General features: G+C 28.2%; 2 protein-coding genes across 2 annotated transcripts; one reads left to right on the top strand and one right to left on the bottom strand.

The window, feature by feature from the left end:
- Window positions 1–1113: 1113 nt before the first annotated feature.
- LOC105258878 (gamma-tubulin complex component 6) lies at window positions 1114–12218 on the top strand. Its single transcript, XM_011270437.2, has 16 exons — window positions 1114–1441; window positions 2109–2326; window positions 2426–2667; window positions 2728–2827; window positions 2917–3273; window positions 3356–3466; window positions 3565–3735; window positions 4674–4963; window positions 5169–5388; window positions 5475–5706; window positions 5959–6151; window positions 6764–8438; window positions 9470–9679; window positions 9990–10162; window positions 10239–10606; window positions 11950–12218. Exons 1-15 carry the CDS (start codon window positions 1249–1251, stop codon window positions 10543–10545), a joined length of 4692 nt encoding a protein of 1563 aa, XP_011268739.2. The 5' UTR covers window positions 1114–1248; the 3' UTR covers window positions 10546–10606; window positions 11950–12218.
- On the bottom strand, window positions 11305–18938 carry LOC105258873 (isoleucine--tRNA ligase, mitochondrial). The gene is made up of 15 exons (XM_011270424.3): window positions 18640–18938; window positions 18190–18312; window positions 17957–18104; window positions 17697–17901; window positions 17201–17511; window positions 16969–17135; window positions 15988–16224; window positions 15334–15506; window positions 15115–15256; window positions 13420–13577; window positions 13191–13334; window positions 12888–13101; window positions 11938–12190; window positions 11691–11872; window positions 11305–11584 (listed from the first exon to the last, which is right to left on the bottom strand). The coding sequence occupies exons 1-15, from the start codon at window positions 18847–18849 to the stop codon at window positions 11351–11353; spliced, it is 2901 nt and encodes a 966-aa protein (XP_011268726.1). The 5' UTR covers window positions 18850–18938; the 3' UTR covers window positions 11305–11350.
- Between the last annotated feature and the right edge of the window lie 2358 nt (window positions 18939–21296).

Here is a 21296-nt window from a genome sequence, read left to right as displayed (position 1 = left end):
AAAATTCAAAGTGATTTTTATGTGACCTTGACGGTGCTATTCAAGATTATATTGATATTGCTACGTAATGCATTACTTGAAACCTTACAACTTTTGTCTGAAACATTTGTTTCTAAAATGCATAATTTTCGAAAAATTTAAAGGTTTCCATACTTTTTTCTCACCCTGTATATACATACATACAGGGTGTCTCAAAACTCATAATGAATCTTTCAAAGACAGATTTCTGGGATCATTTGGAGACGATTTTTCCTCAGCGAAAATGTCGATGAAGGCCATCATTTTTTGTATGTTCTCGATTTTTATCATCATATATCTTTGCAATTAAGCCTTAACTTTAAATTTGACTGAAGTAAACTCTATTTAAAATTAATTGAAGAATGTGGTTTTGTTAATATTTTATTTCTACAAAAGTTTAGTTTACGAAAAACCCCTTATTTCCAATCACTTATAATTCGAAAATTATTAGTGCCTCGACATTTTCGTCGAGGAAAAATCGTCTTCAGATGATCTCAGGAATCTGTCTTTGAAAGATTGATTATGAGTTTTGAGACACCATATATATATATATATATATATATATATATATATATATATATATATATATATATATATTTATGTATATCCATATGATATGTCGCGAAAGAGATCAATATGTTTGCAGCACGTGCGTGTCACATAACACACACACATACACATACACACACATACATTTTCGTTTAACGTCATACACATGTATGTGTGCATATGTATAATATTGCAATAAAATTAATACTATATTATAAATCTCTTTTCTATTGCATATTTTTCTTGTATCCCTTATGTATCTTCGAGTCTTTATAATTACTAATTTATAAAATAACGATTATACCCTAATTTAGGTGCATTTCGTATTTTCAAGTCAAGACTGTTCATCGAGGTATCAAAATCACGTGGAAAATTAAGCTCGCATTTGCAGTTGAATCTCAATGTGTACATACGACATACAATCTTCCTGAATCTCGATTATAAATTTAGTCAAGCTCGTTCCCCTAAACTGAACTCCCCTATTCTCAACAATCCCTATTCTTAATAATTTCCTATTCTCAATAATTCCCTATTTTTAAATAACATTGAGAATAGAGGACTCGCTCGGTCGAAGGCTCGCGTTATTATGGCCGATCACGTATGGCACTATGAAAACAATTCTCGTTTCCCGCAACTCGTCGCAACAGTTAATTAATAGTCGCCTGAAGGAGTATTTCGATCATGGATCCAGAACGGAACGACGCCAACATTTACGGTCTCGTAACTCAACTGGTCGAACACACGTTGCGAAGGAATCGCCTCGAGAATGGAAATTCTTATACGCCACCGAGGAACGATATTAAGACAGTGAGAAACTTTCGTTCGAAGGCTTATGAAATTTTATTAAACAAGAGTAAAAAAGTATACAGTCAAGGTACATTTACATATTTATTCATATATTTTTTATATATTATATATATATATATATATATATATATACACACAGGGTGTCCCAAAAGTTGTTAATTACAAATTACATATTTTTTTCTTAAAAACAACTATGTTTTTTCTTTACACCAATTGATTCCCCTCATTATTTTGTACATAAAAGTATTAAGGTAAGATAATCGAAAAATGAATATTTTACAAGATATTTTACGGTATATGTAAAATTAAGAAATGATTTCAAGCCTCATAATTCGGAAAGTAATTAATGAAAACTAACTTAATTATAGTGTTTTGGAAAGCTCTCGATGTGAGCTACCAGAATATTTAATAAAAAATAGGAAGTTCCATTTAAGAAATTGACAGTGATCTTCACATGACTTTCAAATGATTCTCCCATATCAAATCATTGCCACTATCTAATGGCCCCCTTTAAGCCATACAACTTTTGTTTGAAACATTTCTTTCTAAAGTGCATAGTTTATGAAATATTCGACCGGTCCGGGACTTTTGGGACATCCTGTATATATATATTGATATTAAATATATCATTTATATATTTTTTATATTTTTATTATATTCCCAATGAATTTTATACTAATGTAATAAAATACTAGTAGGTCGATCTTGTAAATAATAGTGCTTTATCATTGCAGAGAATGTAACGAGTTCTGAAATTGATCCCTTGGTGGAGATATTAAAGTATGCTTTTGTGCTCAGGCTGTCTCTCAGACGCGTCTCAGAGGCAGAAAAGTTGGAGAATTTAGTAAACGATTTATATAGTAACACGATTAATATAGAAACTGTGATTCAACCAGTTTTGAGATTGTTGATGGAGCTTAAAAGTTTTCAAACTGACACAGGCGCTACATTGGTACTTGTTTTATCATCAATTATTCAATCGATCATCAATTTACTGAGATTTACGATATTTATTGAAACTAAGGCAAATCTGACTTTGTATTCTTTATAGGATGTATTTCACTATGGTAAAACTAATCCCTGCTTGCCTGAAGATGTTACATGTACAAACGGGGTACCAATGTTTCAAACATATCCCATGGAATCCTTTATTTTGTCAGAGAAGTTTGAGGCCATGTTGGGCATTCGTAAAAGTTCTACTAGACGAGATAGACATACAGTGGCTAATTTTGTTAGTAGAGTGTCCTTTGAAAATCAGCAAATATCAAAAACCGTAGGAATCGAAACAATTAGGTATGATGCTATATTTTTTGTATATCTGTTTAGAACTTTTCTATATAGATGTGATTGTAGGTATAATAATGCTATTGAAATGGCACCTTGCATATCGAGCTGTACTGAGAATACAGCGAAACAATGTAATACATATACTCCCTTTTCAACAAGTATTATGGTAAGACTTCATGTGTGTAATATCATCTTGTATGCATAATTTTTGAGGCACAACTTTTTTTTATACATGAATTATAAAACTTTCATCAGGTTGAGCAAACAAATACGCTATATTCATCTACAAAAAGATTTATATCAAATGTAACTTTACCTTGCGAATGGATAAAATCTGTAGATTATCAAAATGAAAATGATTTGTGTGTTGTGCATACGTCGAATAATTCCAATTGCAATTTTATGGATGGATCGGAATATGCTAGAAATATTAATCAAATATGGAAAGATGTACAAATTTCCAGTGATCATATCTCAAAATTACGCACATGGGAATCTTTTGGAGCTTCAGAGTCTTCCAAACAATTATTATTTGTTACTGATTTGCCAGAGACAATGCTGCACTTGGCAAGAATAAGACAAACAAGTATTCTATCGCTTCTACCAAAGAAGGTAAATAATACATAGCAGTACTTTTGCAAATATATATTGTATAAAAAGTTATACTTTTTATGTTTAATTATGCTTTTTACAGGTGATACATTCCATATCCCTGATGCAAGAAATTTCCCTCAAAAAATTTGTATCAGATGTTAAGTTATTGTTATTTGGTATAGATTCAGACTCTTTTAAATATAATATAGTGGTATGGACGCAATTAATTTTGCTAATACAATGATATGCTTTATTTAATATAATATTTCTCATATTTTGTAAATTTTTGTAATATTACTCGTATTTTAGATAGGATTTAAATTGGTGGAAAATATTAGCGTGCATGGTATAAATTCGGATACATTAAAGATTACTTGTCAAGAAGCAATTTGTTGGGGCAACAGTTTCAAATCCCTATTGCTTCTGATCACGCCTGATCCACAAACGGGCAAGTTACAACAGGATGGTCTTATATTCAAAGTATTTATATTATTCTCTTTCTCTATCTCTTCCATGTTATACAGGGTGTTCCATTTTAATTGATCACCCCGAATAACTTTTTAATTTTGATTGTAGAAAAAAATGTTTCAGACAAAAGTTGTATGGCTTAAAGGGGGACATAAGACGGTGCCATTAGTTTGACCTTGAAGAGTCATCTGAAAGTCACATCCAACTTTTTAAATGGGACACCCTATATGTTTTGCATATTCTGATAGCTTATCTCGAGAGCTTTCCAAAACACTATAATTAAGTTAGTTTTCATTAAGTATTTTCCAAGTTATGAGGCTTGAAATTATTTCTTAATTTTACATAAATCGTAAAATATTATATATATTTAGTAAAATATTCATTTTTCATATTATGTTACCTAATACTTTTATGTACAAAATAATGAGAGGAATCAATTTGTGTAAAGGAAAAACAATCGTTTTTAAAAAAATATGGAATTGTTAATTGCAAATTACATATTTTTTCTTCGAAACAATTATATGTTTTCTTTACACCAATTGATTCCTCTCATTATTTTGTACATAAAAGTATTAAAGTAAAATAATCGAAAAATGATTATTTTATGGTTTATGTAAAATTAAGAAATGATTTCAAGCCTCATAACTCGAAAAGTACTTGATGAAAACTAACTTAATTATAGTGTTTTGGAAAGCTCTCGAGATGAGCTATAAGAATATGCAAAAGTATATAGGGTGTCCCATTTAAAAAGTTGGATGTGACCTTCACGTGACCTTCAGGTGACTCTTCAATGTCGAACTAATGACACCATCTTATGTCCCCCTTTAAGCCATACAACTTTTGTCTGAAACATTTTTTTCTACAATCAAAATTAAAAAAGTTTTCGGGATGATCGATTAAAATGGGACACCCTGTATAATTTTAATTACATTATATATGTATAATTGTAGGCGATGTGTGCCAATATCAAGGAGCTACTCTTATATTATCGGTCGGCGTTGCAAAGAATTCTGAATCGACATGAATTTGACGGATTGTTAAGCTTGTTGAAAAAGGTTCGTCCACTGGCACATTTGATTGTGGAAGTTGCAAGATTGTGCGATCGTTGCAATTACAATCAATGCACTTTAGACAGCGGAATCTTAACGCACATTTATAAAGAAGTGACCGAGATCACTGATCCAAAGGTTGCATTGGTCTTTTACTCTATATTAAAATCATGCTGCGAAGTTTACTTTCGGTAAGAAACAACGTTGACAAATCGATATTTTATTCTTCACAAGAAGTCAAAAATAATATTATGTAAAAATAAATTTTAAATAAATTTTAAAAATGATATAAATTTTAAATAAATATATAAAAATAATATAATAATATAAAATAATATAATAATATAAAATAATATAATAATATAAAAATTATATAAAAATAATATCTTTTGACAGATTGCTGGAAAACTGGTTATTTGAAGGGAGATGCGACGATGTTTACGGAGAATTCATGATTCAGTCTCGATCTCATAATCTGCGAAAGAAGGGACGTAAATTCTGGACGGACAGCTTCGCAATCGATACCGAGTCAGTACCCGGTTTTTTATCTGAACTATCAGAATCGATATTGGAATGTGGGAAGACGCTGCGACTTTTAAAAATTTGCAGCCCAAAGGTTATTAATTTTCGTTATAAAAAAAAAAACTTATTATTTTTCAATTGTGAATGGATAAAAAGACACCAATATCTATGCCACTTCAGAATCTTGTATGCAATGTGTCCTTCAATGCTCGACCGGAAGTAAGGGTCTGCCTGAGCGTGTCCATGCTGCGAGAACAGATGCTAAGATGTCAGGAATATAAGCGTGAAGGTGAAGCGGCATTGGGACCAATCGTATCTCTTTTATCCGCGACTCAAGATGAAAAGAAAGCCGAGAGGAAGAGGGCTGAGCTGGTGATACGCGCGCAGCAGGAGACCTTATCGAGGCTAAATAGTAATATTTTTATCCAAATTATTGTATATTATATTTATTTATTATTTATTTTATTATTTATTTATTATTATTTATTATTATTTATTATTATTATATTTTATTATTTATTATTTATTTTATTATTATTATTTATTATTTATTTTATTATATATTATATTTATTTATTATTTATTTTATTTTAGTTTTTATCATACACGTTTTAAAAAGAATCACGATTCATATATTTAACAATTTTTGCAATATTATTTTTAGAACAACGCCAAGAACTTATCGCGAAGACAGTGCAACGTAAACGAGAATTGTTGCAAGAATTGAAGCACCAAGCAGAAGAGAGTGCTTTGTTTAAAGAAAAGAAGAAAGAGATTGAGATGCTGGCTGACAAATTATTGCTCGAAAAGTTTGATCGAGAGCAGGAAGAAATACGAGAGCAACAACAGGCTGAGCGGTAAAATTCAACTAATCTTGAAAGAAAATTATTGAAAAATGACATTTATTATAAGTTAATTATAAATATTTAATTAAAAATAAACAGGGTTGGGTAAGTTTATATTTTTTTTAAACTAAATTAAGTTAAAGTTAATGGGTTAAAAAATTAATTTAGTTATGTTAAAAGTTATACAAATAAAAAATTAACTCAATAAAAGTTACGTTAAGATTAAATTAACGTTAGTTAAGATAAAAGTTAAAATTTTGAAAAGCATTATTTCACTTTATATTAAATTAGATTGTAATTTTAAAATTAGATTACTCTAAATAATAATAATATGAATCATCAAATAAATTTGGGGGGAAAGTTAATAAGTTTAAGTTTATGTGTTTTAAAAATAACTAGTTAAAAGTTAACTCTTTTTAAAATAACTAAGTTGAGTAACGAGTTAAAAATTATTAACTTTTTTTTTAACTTTTAACTAATCAACTAGTTATTACCCAACCCTGAAAATAAAATATAAAAATATTTAATTAAAAGTAAAATATAAAAAATTAAAAATAAAATATAAAAATATTTAATTAAAAACAATCGTAGCATTAATTTCATTATTTTTTTATTGTATTACAGAGAACATCTTATAAATTACTATGAGAAATTAAACACCGATCTAGAGAGCAATCGTATACGATCGAATTGGCGTAAGATGAGAATGAGTCATTTCGAAAAACGTGTAGAATATTTGAAGTCTATGAAGAAATCCGACAACGAAATGTTGGAAAGTGTCGCCACACCAAGTCTGGATGAAAATATCAACAATACTGATGAACAAAATAAAAACATTCCTACTTCACCAAGCGTGTCTACATCTGAAGTGGAGGGTTTATCTAGTCAAGATGAAAATAGCAACTTTCCAGAAAGTGAAATATTGAACGAAGCAACAATAGATGTTTCTAATCGAAACGATATAGAAGATAAAGAAGATTCGTCAGTCGCTAAAAGTGCGAACTCTGATCTCCCATCTAGCGATACTGATAAAGATATTGAATCGAACGAGAAAATTATGACAAGTAAGGATCCTCTCATAACAGTGGATACCCAAAATGTACCCCTACCGCAAGAATCTTTGCCCTTAAATTATATCTACAAAAAGAACAACGAGAGGAGCAATCTGCAGGATTTTCTACGCGACGAAGCGATGAAGAATATTCGTACGATCATGAATGATAGACAAATGGCTACGATTGATACTCGTTTAAATAATATCTTGGAAAGCGACAAGATTACCGAGAAATTGATCGGTAGTATTAACAGGCCTAAATCCTTAGCTATCGAGAGGATAGATAATATGACTATAGCGCAAAGCAACAAACTTAAAGTCCTCATACAAGAATATGGCTTGACTCCGAATAATAATGAGCTCAGTACAATATTCACAGATAAACTCACAGTTAATTGCACAAATATAAACGGCAATAACGAAGTCACCAATGAACAAAATTCAGACAATACAGAGAAAAATGTCAACAACAACGCTTCTCCAACATCCGGTATCAAATTGCCGGAAAAAGAAATGATGAACAGGCCTATAAATAATGAGGAGTATTCAAATAAAATTAATGATGCAAATGCCATCACGGAGCAAGATCCGATATTGAATAATATCCAGCGGCAAAATAATATAGATACACCAATGTCGTGTACGACTGACAACTTCACCACATTATCGACCCACACTCCTCTGTCGCAGATACCAAACAGCGATGATATATTTGCTTTAAACGGCGGTCAGGAATCATCTTTGTCCGATATGACAAAGTCAATGATAGGGGAGACGTACTTTGAATCCCCGATGAGTGGTAATTTTAAATTGCCGAGCTTGTTTGGCGTTACTGATTCTGATGTGAAGTCCTCGCCGGTCTCATCTTTAACAATAGCTGATGTCGAGATGATCGACCATACCTCGCTCCAGGTGTATTTAGAAAAATCCATCATCATTCCTCTGCAGATACAAACTTGGCTGGTTAATAACGCGATTATCAAACACCTGGTGAACGAGTGCAACGTACTATCGCATTTGCACAGTCTACGTAGTTATTTCTTTCTGTTGAACGGCGAATTTGCGAAGAGTCTAACAGACTCGCTTTATTCCCGACTTTACACGATATCCGCGCCGATCGAGCTCTTCAATTCTGCTACTCTCACGAATCTCCTGGAAAAGGCGCTGATGAACTCGTTCAGTAATAATTATGCCAATTCGGAACTCTTGAGTCTTTCCGCTATCGATCCACCGTGCCAGTTATATGTAAATAAATTTTTTAAGACAGTTTTTTCAATAATAATTATTATTATTACGAGAAACCAGGGTTGGCAAAAAACTTTTTTTTATTTTAAACAAAAAACATTGTTTTTTTGTTTAGAACAATGTTTTTTGTTTTATTTGTGTTTTTTAAGTAAAGTAAAAAAAACATGTCTTAAACAAAAAAAGCATGTTTTAAACAAGCAAAAAATACTTAATCGCTTTAATCTGTGTACATATTTAAATTTTTCGCTAGCGTTAAACTGTAAATAACGTTGCCAAAATTGACAACGCTATTAAAAATATAAATAATAAAATAAAAGTGATAAGATGGGTATTATTTTAGCAGAATATTTATTTTTTGGAGTTATTTATTTTTGAAAAAAAGTTCTAGTTAATAATATTTAATATATAATACTTTGGTTCCTTTTCTATTCTTATTAAGTAACCTCATGCTTAATTCTCTCTCAACATAAATTATAAATAAAAGAAAAATAAAAAACCTCAATTCTTCTTTTTAAAAGAAGAACTTTTTTTTAGAACTACTGACCTGCTATGAGTTATGTACTATTAATTTGAAATGCTAAAATGTATAATGTAAAGTCAGTCAATATTTTCTAAATAATCTTTATTGTATTGATTGTTATTTAATATCCAAAAATAAATATTCTGCTAAAATAATACCCATCTTATCATTTTTATTCTATTATTTATATTTTTATATCTATGTTACATAAATATAGATAAAAAACTAAAAACACTAAAACAAAAACTTTTTTGCAATATACACATCTATTCTAGTTTTTGTTTGTTTTCGATTTTTTTACAATTTTTTTTCCAAATAATCATATATTTTATTTGCGATATTTTAAACGATTCTAAACAGTAGTTTAAAACAGTTTAAAACAAAAATGTTTAAAACAGTGTCCACTGTTTTAAACAAATTTTAATCAAACAGTTTTAAACACATTGTTTAAAACATGCCAACCCGGCGAGAAACTTTGCCCGATATCTAACAATATTCTCTTTTATTGCAGATTTCAGATCCAAATGTTTTGGAATGTCTTTGCCTAAACTATAAAATAGCATGGCCGTTGAATATCATCTTGGATGACACGATGATGTTGCAATACAGCAAAGTATTTAAATTCCTAATAACGACTGGCAGGATGTCGTGGGTTTTACAAGAAGATTTTAATATAATGAAGGTAGAGCGTAACGCAGTCAACTCGGAGCAATATCACAAGGTTATAATTAATTATATTGTTTAATTAATAATTATAATATAATATAATATTTAATTATTAATTATATTAATTGTTAATTAATTAATAATTATAATATAATATAATATTTAATTATATTCTTATATATTTATAAATTATTATTATATGTTTATTAATATTATTATAATATATTAAATTAATTATATTAATTAATTATTAATTAATTAATAATTATAATAATTAATTATTATAATATTATTAATTAATTGCTATTAAACATGAAGTAAATATTAAGAAAATGATCTCATCGATGTCGTTGGTTTGTGCACAGTTGCAGTTATACAGACACTCCATGACTCAATTCACGAATGCTCTTCACAATTATTTAACGTGTAGCGTGTTACACGCAAGTTGGAGCGAGTTCGAAAAGGATTTACAGAATTCTCGGACGATAGATCAGATCTACTGCTCGCACATGAACTACATTAAAAGGATACTCTCGAGGTTATTTTTTAGTTATTTTCAATAATTAAGAGTGAAATAAACCTAACAAAACTAAATATATATATCAATTTTTCAGATGTATGCTTCATACTCGCGGAGAAAAGATGCGCGTGTGCTTAATCAATATTTTCAAGATCATATTAAAGTTTCACAATCGCCTAAGATCGCAAGCCTGGAAGGTCGATAGTGATAATACAGGTCGATACATTCATCCAAATTTCAAAAGTTTGGAGCAAATGTATCGATCGTTTTGCGAATGGCGGGAATATATGGCTCATGTCGCGCGCAAATTTTCCACCAGTGGATATCAGCCGCACCTGACACATTTTCTCAACGCTTTAAATATAAATCATATGTATGATTTGACGACAAAGCAACAATAGTAAAATAAAACGTCACTATCACTCGTGTCTTTTTTTTACACTCAAATGTAAAAAGATATAGGTAATTATACATGTCCCATTTTAATTGATCGCCCTGAATAACTTTTTTAATTTTGATTGTAGAAAAAAATGTTTCAGACAAAAGTTGTATGGTTTTAAGGGGCACATAAGACGGTGCCATTAGTTTGACCCTGATGTAGAAAACACACAGTTTTTTTTAAGAAAAAATATGTAATTGTTAATTACAAATTACATATTTTTTCTTCGAAATAATTATGTGTTTCCTTTTCACCAATTGATTCCTCTCATTATTTTGTACATAAAAATATTAAGGTAAGATAATCGAAAAATTAATATTTTATAAGATATTTTACGGTTTATGTAAAATTGAAATGATTTCAAGCCTCATAACTCAGAAAGCACTCAACAGAAAAATACTTTATTATAGTGTTTTGGAAAGCTCTCTAGATGAGCTACAAGAATATGTAAAAGCAGAGTGTCCCATTTAAAAAGTTGGAGATGACCTTCAGGTGACTCTTCAAAGTGAAACTAATGACACCATCTTATGTTCCCCTTGAAACCACACAACTTTTGTCTGAAATATTTTTTTTACAATCAAAATTTAAAAAGTTATTCGGGGTGATCGGTTAAAATGGAACACCCTGTATACGAGTCATATCTCGATTTATATAAAAAATAATTCAATTTTCGAAAAATGCTCTTTTATATATTTATTTATTTAGCAAAAAAATCGATATATAGAATTTTTATTTTATCAAGAAATAAAATTAATTCTATATCGCATTTACATAGATATCGATGATACGTTCGTCATATCGAGTACCTTAATGCAGCGGCCGCAAAGGCCGTTTTTATCTAATTCGGGATGCCTTCTACACCTTTGGCAAAGCATCTTCTTTGTATTGTGCAATTCAATCTGCGTTTCGTTTACCATAGGCGATTCTAACAACGTAATTGACGAAAGTTGTAAAATATCGCAAAATTCCGACGTGGAGGATTCTCGGTCCTTTTGAAGTATCTGTGAATAGACAAAGAAAAATACGTTAATGTATAATAATAATTATTTATTCAGAATCAAAAACTATTGCAAGAGAAATTTATAATAAAAATAGAATAATTCTTACTGAAAAAGATTCGTAATCAGTCGTTGTAGCTGTTATGGTACCCGACAATTCCCACGTGTTACAATCAGCCAATGTATTGACTTTGCTTCTCAAACTTAACGCTCTCTCTACATGCTTAGAGATTTCCGGCTGATGCCAAGTTTCCGGTACTTTAAACTCAGTATGATACAATGGTATCGATGCTGTGAACGATAAAATTGTATGAAAAAATGTGCTTTAGTTATTTTTTTCTCGCTAAATTGCTTACCTAAATTTTCAGGATGATAAAGCCATACTTCTTCTGCCAAATGCGGAACAACTGGCGCGATAGATCTTGCAAGTACAGTCAAGATGTCGCAAGTTACCTCCATCGCGGCCAGACGCGTCGGAGATTCCACTTCGTCGCAGTAAAGTCTATCCTTAATTAAGTGACAGTATACTGGTGACACTGTATTCGTCAGGAAATTTATTATCAGTTTACATACGTGGTGATACAAATAATTTTCGTACAAATTTTGAATCTGTGAAATAATCAATCAATATCGATGACATGTAGATTGTGATTTTTTCTTAAGTATATTTGCTTTACAATCAGTGTTTGCTGGTATCTAGATAAAGAAAGATCATCTTTATCTTTAACTAGATGAAGAAATATAAAGTATCTTTATCTTTATCTTAGATGAAAAATATATGTCATCTTATCTAAAAATTGTCTAAGATGACGTTTTCATTATGCAAAAAAGTTTTCCAGGCAAGCTTTTAAAAATCTATCTAAAATATATTTTTTATATTATTATTATTAATATATTATAAACATATTATATTATTAATATATTATAAACATATTATTATATTATTAATATATTATAAATATATTATAAACATAAATTAATAAATAAATATTTATCATATCATTTATATACCTTTTTACTATTATTTAAATATTCTTTAGGAAAAGAGAAATAATGTGTTTATGATTTTAATATTCCATTTATAATCTGCGTCACATTTTTTACAAATATTTATAGTCTTGTAAAATAAACAAAAATATCTAGATAATTATCTAGATTATCGCAATAATTATCTCATCTTTCATCTAACTCATTAAGTAAAAGCAAAATCATCTTTATCTCATCTAAGATAAATTTACGGATTTTTATCTTTATTTTTATCTAGATAAGTTTGAAATTATCTATAGCAAACACTGTTTACTATTACCTCTTTGTTGTATTGATACAGAGCATGTAACATATACTTGTCAAGATGAACATATTCCGGTTCGATTGTGATTCCCTCGTTATAGGAATGTAAAACACCCAACAGGAAGCGTAAGACCAAACGTAATTTTTGAATAGATTCATGACTTTCGCGCAATAATGTTGTCGTAACCGGAACTTGACTATGTTGACATCCATGGCTAGCTACCCACCACCTGTCAATTTATTTTTTATTAATTTAAAATATTTTATTCTGTTCGCACATAGATTCGGATTGATTAAACGAATAGTTTAGATAGTTGACCTTAAAGTATCAACGCCATATGCTGGATTTTTATTCAAGTTTTCTCCACCTTTAGTAATTTCTTCAGAATTTACGACGTTTCCAATTGATTTTGACATTTTCGAGGCTTTATCATCGACAGCAAATCCGTGCACGAACAGCGCGCTTTAAAGTAATATAGGTAAATATATGTATATTTTTATAAGATTTTTAAATAGATATTTCATTTTTTATGTTATGAGTAAACTACTTGTAAGGAGAGCGTCCTTGAAGAGCGATGGATGTTAGTAACGATGACTGAAACCAACCGCGACATTGATCCATTCCTTCTAAATATAAATCCGCTTTATATTCCGGTAAAACGGCCGACCACGAAAGACCGCTGTCCAACCAAATATCCATGATATCCTTAATAAGAAATATAATCGTGTATTTTGCATTATTGACATTTGACATTATTAATTAAGGATGTTTTGTATGTGCAATTCAGGATTGGCAAAAAACTTGTTTTTTTTGTTTAGAACAATGTTTTTTGTTTTATTTATGTTTTTAAGTAAAGTAAAAAAAAACATGTTTTAAACAAGCAAAAAACACTAAATAGCTTTAATCTGTGTAAATATTTAAATTTTTCGCTAGCGTTAAACTGTAAATAACGTTGTCAAAATTGACAACGCTATTAAAAATATAAATAATAAAATAAAAATGATAAGATGGATATTATTTTAGCAGAATATTTATTTTTTGGAGTTATTTATTTTTGGAGAAAAAGTTCTAGTTAATAATATTTAATATATAATACTTTGGTTCCTTTCCTGTTCTTATTAAGTAAACTCATGCTTAACTCTCAACATAAATTATAAATAAAAGAAAAATAAAAAACCTCAATTCTTCTTTTTAAAAGAACTTTTTTTTAGAACTACTGACCTGCTATGAGTTATGTTACTATTAATTTAAAATACTAAAATGTAAAATGTAAAATCAGTCAATATCTTCTAAGTAATCTTTATTGTATTGATTGTTATTTAATATCCAAAAATAAATATTCTGCTAAAATAATACCCATCTTATCATTTTTATTTTATTATTTATATTTTTATATCTATATATGTTACATAAATATAGATAAAAAACTAAAAATACTAAAACAAAAACTTTTTTGCAATATACACATCTATTAGTTTTTGTTTGTTTTTGATTTTTTTTACAATTTCTTTTCCAAATAATCATAAATTTTATTTGCGATATTTTAAACGGTGTTCTAAACAATAGTTCAAAACAGTTTAAAACAAAAATGTTTAAAACAGTGTCCACTGTTTTAAACAAATTTTAATCAAACAGTTTTAAACACATTGTTTAAAACATGCCAACCCTGGTGCAATCCCAGCAAAACGTAGCTGAAAATCAATATTGACGAATATATCCACTTTTGGTGTATTTTGAGTATGAGAAATTGTGTGGAACGTTACAATTTGATTTTAGCTACAATGCAGAGATGTATTTTTTAATATTTATTGCGTTTTTACTGAAATATTCCGAATTTTGTTAATCGAAATGATTAACTTTTGGCAGAGAATTTCACCTTGTAACAAATGATTAACTTCATTAAATTATATTTAATATCTTTTTAACCAGTTAGTACTTGTATAATATTATTTGACCAAATATTTCCTCTGTATCTAAACTTTTGCAAATTTTAAATAAGTTCTGAATATTATTTCCATGTGTTTTTATCATTTCAATCGACGTGGTTATACATTTTCCATAAGAACACATGTTAAATCGATGCAAATTAAAATCCTTATAACTTGTGAACGCTTCAGTGAATCGATTTAAAAATTGTACTAAAGATTCTAAACATATGTAAGGACATTCTGTACAATTTTCTTTCATTAAATTCTCAATATTTTGAAAATAGGTACAAAACATCCTTAAGAGATCCTCGTACCATTCCTTTTTCCAGGTCATCTATATTATTGCCGTTCAATTCTTGCCGTAACTCGCGACCGATTAATTTTTCAACTGATAGTTCCCACCAATAATCGGTACCGTAGCGTTCCATCAGTTTGCACAATCTCTCGATCCATTTTCTGCACACAATATAAGTCTATAACTGAAACAATATAAGTCTATTCTTGTATCATTTATCAATCATATAAATAGTTACCTGCTTGTATATATGTCACCAGTTCGTTTATTATACAATATCGGTATCGGCGTTCCCCAGGATCGTTGTCGGGAAATACACCAATACGGTCGTTGTTTAACTTGAGCGAGTAATGCATTCAAGTACGACGTATAATTTTGCTCCGGATATATTCTTATATTCGCGATGCTGTCCTTGCATAAAAAAAACAAAGTATGAACACATGAGTGACGAACGTATAGCAATGCATTCTGTCTTGTGTTTCATAAAGACTCGATTGAATTATTCCATATTCTCTTAAAAAAATCAAAATAAAACCCCCTCTAAAATATTCAACATTAAATCTTGATACTAATTCAGATTCTCCCTCAATAAAATCTATAGGACTTCGACTTTTTTTTTAATTCTACCAAAACCGTAATAAAAAAATTATAAATAAAGGATATAAATAAACAATATATCAAACATAATATTAAAAGTATATAAAATCTACAAATGAATATCTTTCTCTTAAAATTATTAAAATTAAAATAATTAAAATAAATCTAACTTCATATGATAATATTTGAGACACGAATTGAACCTATTATTGAATATATTGAATTTGCAGATCAACCCAAACACACAATAATATACCTCATTACTGATATAAAAATAATTATTAATAACAATTACAATTGCAGCTTCTTTAATAGAGTTTATGTCTATGAACCACTGATGACTCGCGCGGATGATTACAGGTTTCTTAGTTCGCCAATCATATGGATAGCTGTGTGTAATCATATCGGTATGCAAGACATTTTCACTGATGTGATGTAGGATTTTATTAGCGCCATCGGTTAAGACGTCTAAACCGGCGAATTCATCACCCGTTTCTCTGATGAAGCATCCATCGTCATCTATTAAAGATAACTGTAACATTAACATCATTAATTCAAATCGAATGTGATTCGCAGTGTTTGCTGATATCTAGATAAAATTATCTAGATAATCATCTAGATAAAGAAATGGCTCATCTTTATCTTTAATTAGATGAAGAAATACAAAGTATCTTTATCTTTATCTTAGATGAAAAATATATGCCATCTTATCTAAAAATTATCTAAGATGACGTTTTCATTATGCAAAAAAGTTTTCTAGGCAAGCTTCTAAAAATCTATCTAAAATATCTAAAATATATTTTTTATATTATTATTATTATTATTAATATATTATAAATATATTATTATTATATTATTAATATATTATAAATATATTATAAATATAAATTAATAAATAAATATTTATCACATCATTTGTATATTTTTTTGCTATTATTTAAATATTCTTTAGGAAAAGAGAAAGAATATGTGTTTATGATTTTAATATCCCATTTATAATCTGCGTCATTTTTTACAAATATTTATAGTCGTCTAAAATAAACAAAAATATCTAAATAATTATCTAGATTATCGCAATAATTATCTCATCTTTCATCTAGATTAAATAAAAGCATAATCATCTTTATCTCATCTAAGATAAATTTAAGGGTTTTTATCTTTATCTTTATCTAGATAATTTTGAAATTATCTACAGCACACTGGTGATTCGAATAAAATTTCATTAAGATAATTGGAAATCAATCATGCATGTTGCCATTGGTAAGAGATAACTTACTACTGGTATGTTATTTTCAACTGCAATGAGAAAATCCTCTGGACCGTGTGCCGGAGCTGTATGAACTAATCCAGTACCGACACTGGTTGTAACATGCTGCCCAGGTAAGAATGGTAAACGCTCTCTAGTAATGGGCTGAAAATACTTAGCTTCACTCAATTCTTGCCCTATTAAGAAATTATATTTCTCAGTTATAACATATTTGAATATTACGAAAAACTAAATGCATTACCCGTAATGGTTGTAATTAATTTTAATGGACCAAGTTTCTGCTCGATACTTGTTAAGCATTCTTGTGCAAGAATATATAGATTTTTTAAATTATCCTCCACAATACAGTATACAATGTTACTGGAGAAAGCTATAGCTTGATTAGCTATCAATGACCATGGTGTGGTAGTCCAGATTAGTGCATAAAGCGGTTTATTTTCCAAATTCTTTAATTTCGAAGATAATGTACATGCATCAAGTTGCATACGAATAATAACGCTTTTGCTCTTGTGAGATTCATTGTATTCCAGTTCTGACTCTGCTAATGCTGTTCTATAATTATATCGAGAAGAGAAAAATATTTAAGGGAATTAGAGAATTTCTTTAGGCTTGATTTATATTTATAAATATTTTGATAATTTATAAAATAAATAAATAAATAATATTTATAAATAATATTTATAAATATTTTGATAATTTATAAAATAAATAAATAAATAAATAAATTTATAAAATACCTAGAGGACGGTGACCAGTACACTGGTTTGAAGGCCCTAAATACAAGTCCTTTGTCGTACAAATTTATAAACTGTTGCAACTGATTCTGTACATATGAAACATGATTTGTATAATAACATCCTGATTCATTCCAATCAGCGACAGTACCCCACGATATAAAAATTTCTCTTTGCTTCGCTATAGCATCGCTCGCAAATTTCCTAGCTACAACATAAAACTTTTAAAAACATATAATTGTGATATTTATATTTCGACATACCTTTTCGACGAATTTCTAATGGATTCACATTCTTTGTATTACTAAGTACTTTTTGTTCAATTGGTAAACCATGACAATCCCAACCTGGGACATAATGTACTCTTCTACCTGTTATAATTTTACTTCGTAATGTAATATCCTTCAGGATCTAGGCAAATAATAATAATTAACTTTTAAATATCTTCCTTTTCGATAAAGTAAAAAAAGATCATATTTTATAGTTTTTTTGCTACCTTATTAATGGCGTGACCCATGTGTGGCAGTCCATTAGCATATGGCGGGCCATCGTGCAAAACAAAATCTGGCCCTTTAAGATTTTTCCTTTGCCAATTATATAATTCCAAAAAACCACATTTCTATATTGAAGAAATACAGAACAAATTTTTTATATATATTATTATTAATTTGTATAATTTAATATATATATATATATATTAATATTAATTATATTTATATTAATATTTTTATTAATTATATTTATATTAATATTTATATATTAATAACTATAAAGTTTACATTATTTGCAAAGCTATGTGAATAATGTTACATATTTATATGATGCATACAAAATTACAATTGATTTACGCTTCCTAATTTTTTTTTTTTTTTTGAAGAAAAAAATAATTTAATTCAAAGAAATTAAATGTAAAAAATTTGTAGAATTGCAGAGACAACAAACCCACTTCTATTAAATAGCTATCCATTTCCACTCTTTTCTTGCCGCTGAGTCGTGCCGGAAAATTAGTTTGCGGCAACAACACTGTTTTCGTATAGTTTTGTTTCGTGGCACTTTTCATGCCTCTTAGCCATAATGTACACATTTTTGTACAAGTTCGCAATGTAACTTTTGTCGATTTGAACAATTGTCCCATTTTTATGTTAAATATGGACATTATTATGAATAATTAGAGGCAATGTTTTGTTTCCCCTATTCTAACCTTAACTTTCTCACGAACCTAGGTCGCCATTTTTAAATGTGCCATTTTAAAAATCTGTCAAAGTTTGGGTCTGTTCTTTTTAGCTGCACTGCTGCATTAGTGCAATAAGTTAGAAAGAGACAAACATACTTTCTTTCACTCTAACTAATTGCACTAGTGCAGCAGTGCAGCTAAAAAGAACAGATCCTTTGTGAACACGCCATTACGCATCAGCTGACATCAGCAAGTCACGTGATTGGCGGGGAAATTCATCTTTAACGGCGGGAGGATAAAAATAGGAGATTAAAAATGTAAAAATAAAAAGGTAGAATTTTATTGAAACATTTTGATTTGCTATGCATCGTACATTTATAAAGTAAAAATTGACAGCTATTAAATTAGCATAAAAAAAGAATGTCATAGATATAAATTCAATATTTATTCATAAGAGAACGATTTTATTTATTGACGATACTAAAATAAAGTAAGATTAAAGCATTAAATTTATATATACCTCGCATATTAATGATCACAAGACATATATTATATGTGTATTATTGAACGCAAAAGAGCAGATTATAATATTTAATTACAAAAAATACGTAAAAAGGCAATTGTTGAAATATGTGCGAAATAGGTTTTTGAAAAGGTTATAAAGATATTTAATTAAGCATCAATAATAATTGAAGTAAAATTATGATTTTATTTTGAATTGAAATTTGTGCGAAATAGGTTTTTCGAAAAGGTTATAAAGATATTTAATTAAGCATCAATAATAATTGAAATAAAATTATGATTTTATTTTGAATTGAAATTTGTGCGAAATAGGTTTTTCGAAAAGATTATAAAGATATTTAATTGAGCATCAATAATAATTGAAATAAAATTATGATTTTATTTCAATTATTATTGATGCCGAATTAAATATCTTTATAACCTTTTCAAAAAACCTATTTCGCATAAATTTTATGTGTAATAACAATAAAAAAAGGAAGTATAAATGTTGTAAATACATAAAACTAAAGTCTAGAGTACGCAAATGTGTCTAATGATGTCTATTATTCGTTATCCTTTTAGACCCAGTTCCTTATTCAACTTATTCTAACCGAAGTTTAGCTCGTTAAAGGAGGATTTACAATGTCCGATATATGACGTCCGATTGGATACAATGGGTTTGGAACGCAATAAAATTAAGTTGTGAAGACTAGACCTTAAAAAAATATATAGAATAATGTGCTTAATTTTTATTTGAGTGTAAGGTTTTGCTCACTTTATCTGAAATTCATCCAAAATATTTCAATTTTCGCTTAAAGATGATGAGATATTTATTATAATAATAATATTAAATATTATACATATATGTTAATATTAAATATATAAAAATTTATATATATATAAAATATATATTATATATTATATATATATATATATATATATATTATATATATTAATATTAAACATACATTAATTATAATAATTAATATTATTATAATATTATTATAAAAAAATTATATAAAAATATAATTAATTATAACTAATTATATTAATATTTATATATAATAACTTTTTAAAATTTTTCAGCACACACAAATATGTCTGTTGCTCAAATAAGAACAAAACATTTAGCACAAATTCTATTAATTTTTTTTATGGTACTACATATCAATTAATCATATGCCAATAAGGACTTGTAATTAGACATCATGAAATTTTTAGAAATATTTTGAATGAAACATTTTTTTTGTTATTACATTTTTTTACAGAAGAGACTTTTTACAGTTGTCTAATAGTTGATAATTCAATATAAAACATTTTCGATGGAATAAAATACCGAATTTCTATTTCCATTTAAATGTTAGACTTTGCGTTACTTTTATTTTAACTTTCTTATATTCTTGTTCTAAATTATATTGTTAGTTTCTACTTTCATTAGGGCATCAGTTTCTGTTATATATTCAAATTCATCTTCTCGTAAAACATTGTTACTCTTTTTTTCTACCTTCGCTAAAAATATAAAAAAAGTCGCATGATACAAAAACTTTTCAAATTAATATATATGGCATTAAATATTGAAAAATTTCTAGGTTTAATTAAAATGGTTTAATTAAAATGTTGAAAAATTTCTAGGTTTATGCCATTTAATTCAATACATGAATAAAAATTCGAAAAATATATCCAGTAAGTAGACTTATTGAATTTATTTGTTACTTTATAGAAATTTCAATAATAAAATAATTCTAAAATATTCTTTCAAATCTTAAGTTCTTTAACTTGAAGTAAGCTTCAAGTTCTTTAATTTGAAATTTTATAAGAACGTTCATACATGGTAATCGTGAGTCAAATGAGGACTATTATTTACAAATTTTATTTACAGTTTGTTAATTGTTTAAAAATATCAATTTCAATAATTCTAAAATAATTTA

Source organism: Camponotus floridanus, unplaced genomic scaffold (assembly GCF_003227725.1).
Source record: "Camponotus floridanus strain SB8 unplaced genomic scaffold, Cflo_v7.5 scaffold79, whole genome shotgun sequence".
Lineage (NCBI taxonomy): Eukaryota > Metazoa > Arthropoda > Insecta > Hymenoptera > Formicidae > Camponotus > Camponotus floridanus.
The sequence above is the reverse complement of the archived record's forward strand: the minus strand, read 5'-3'. Positions and strand labels throughout refer to the sequence as shown.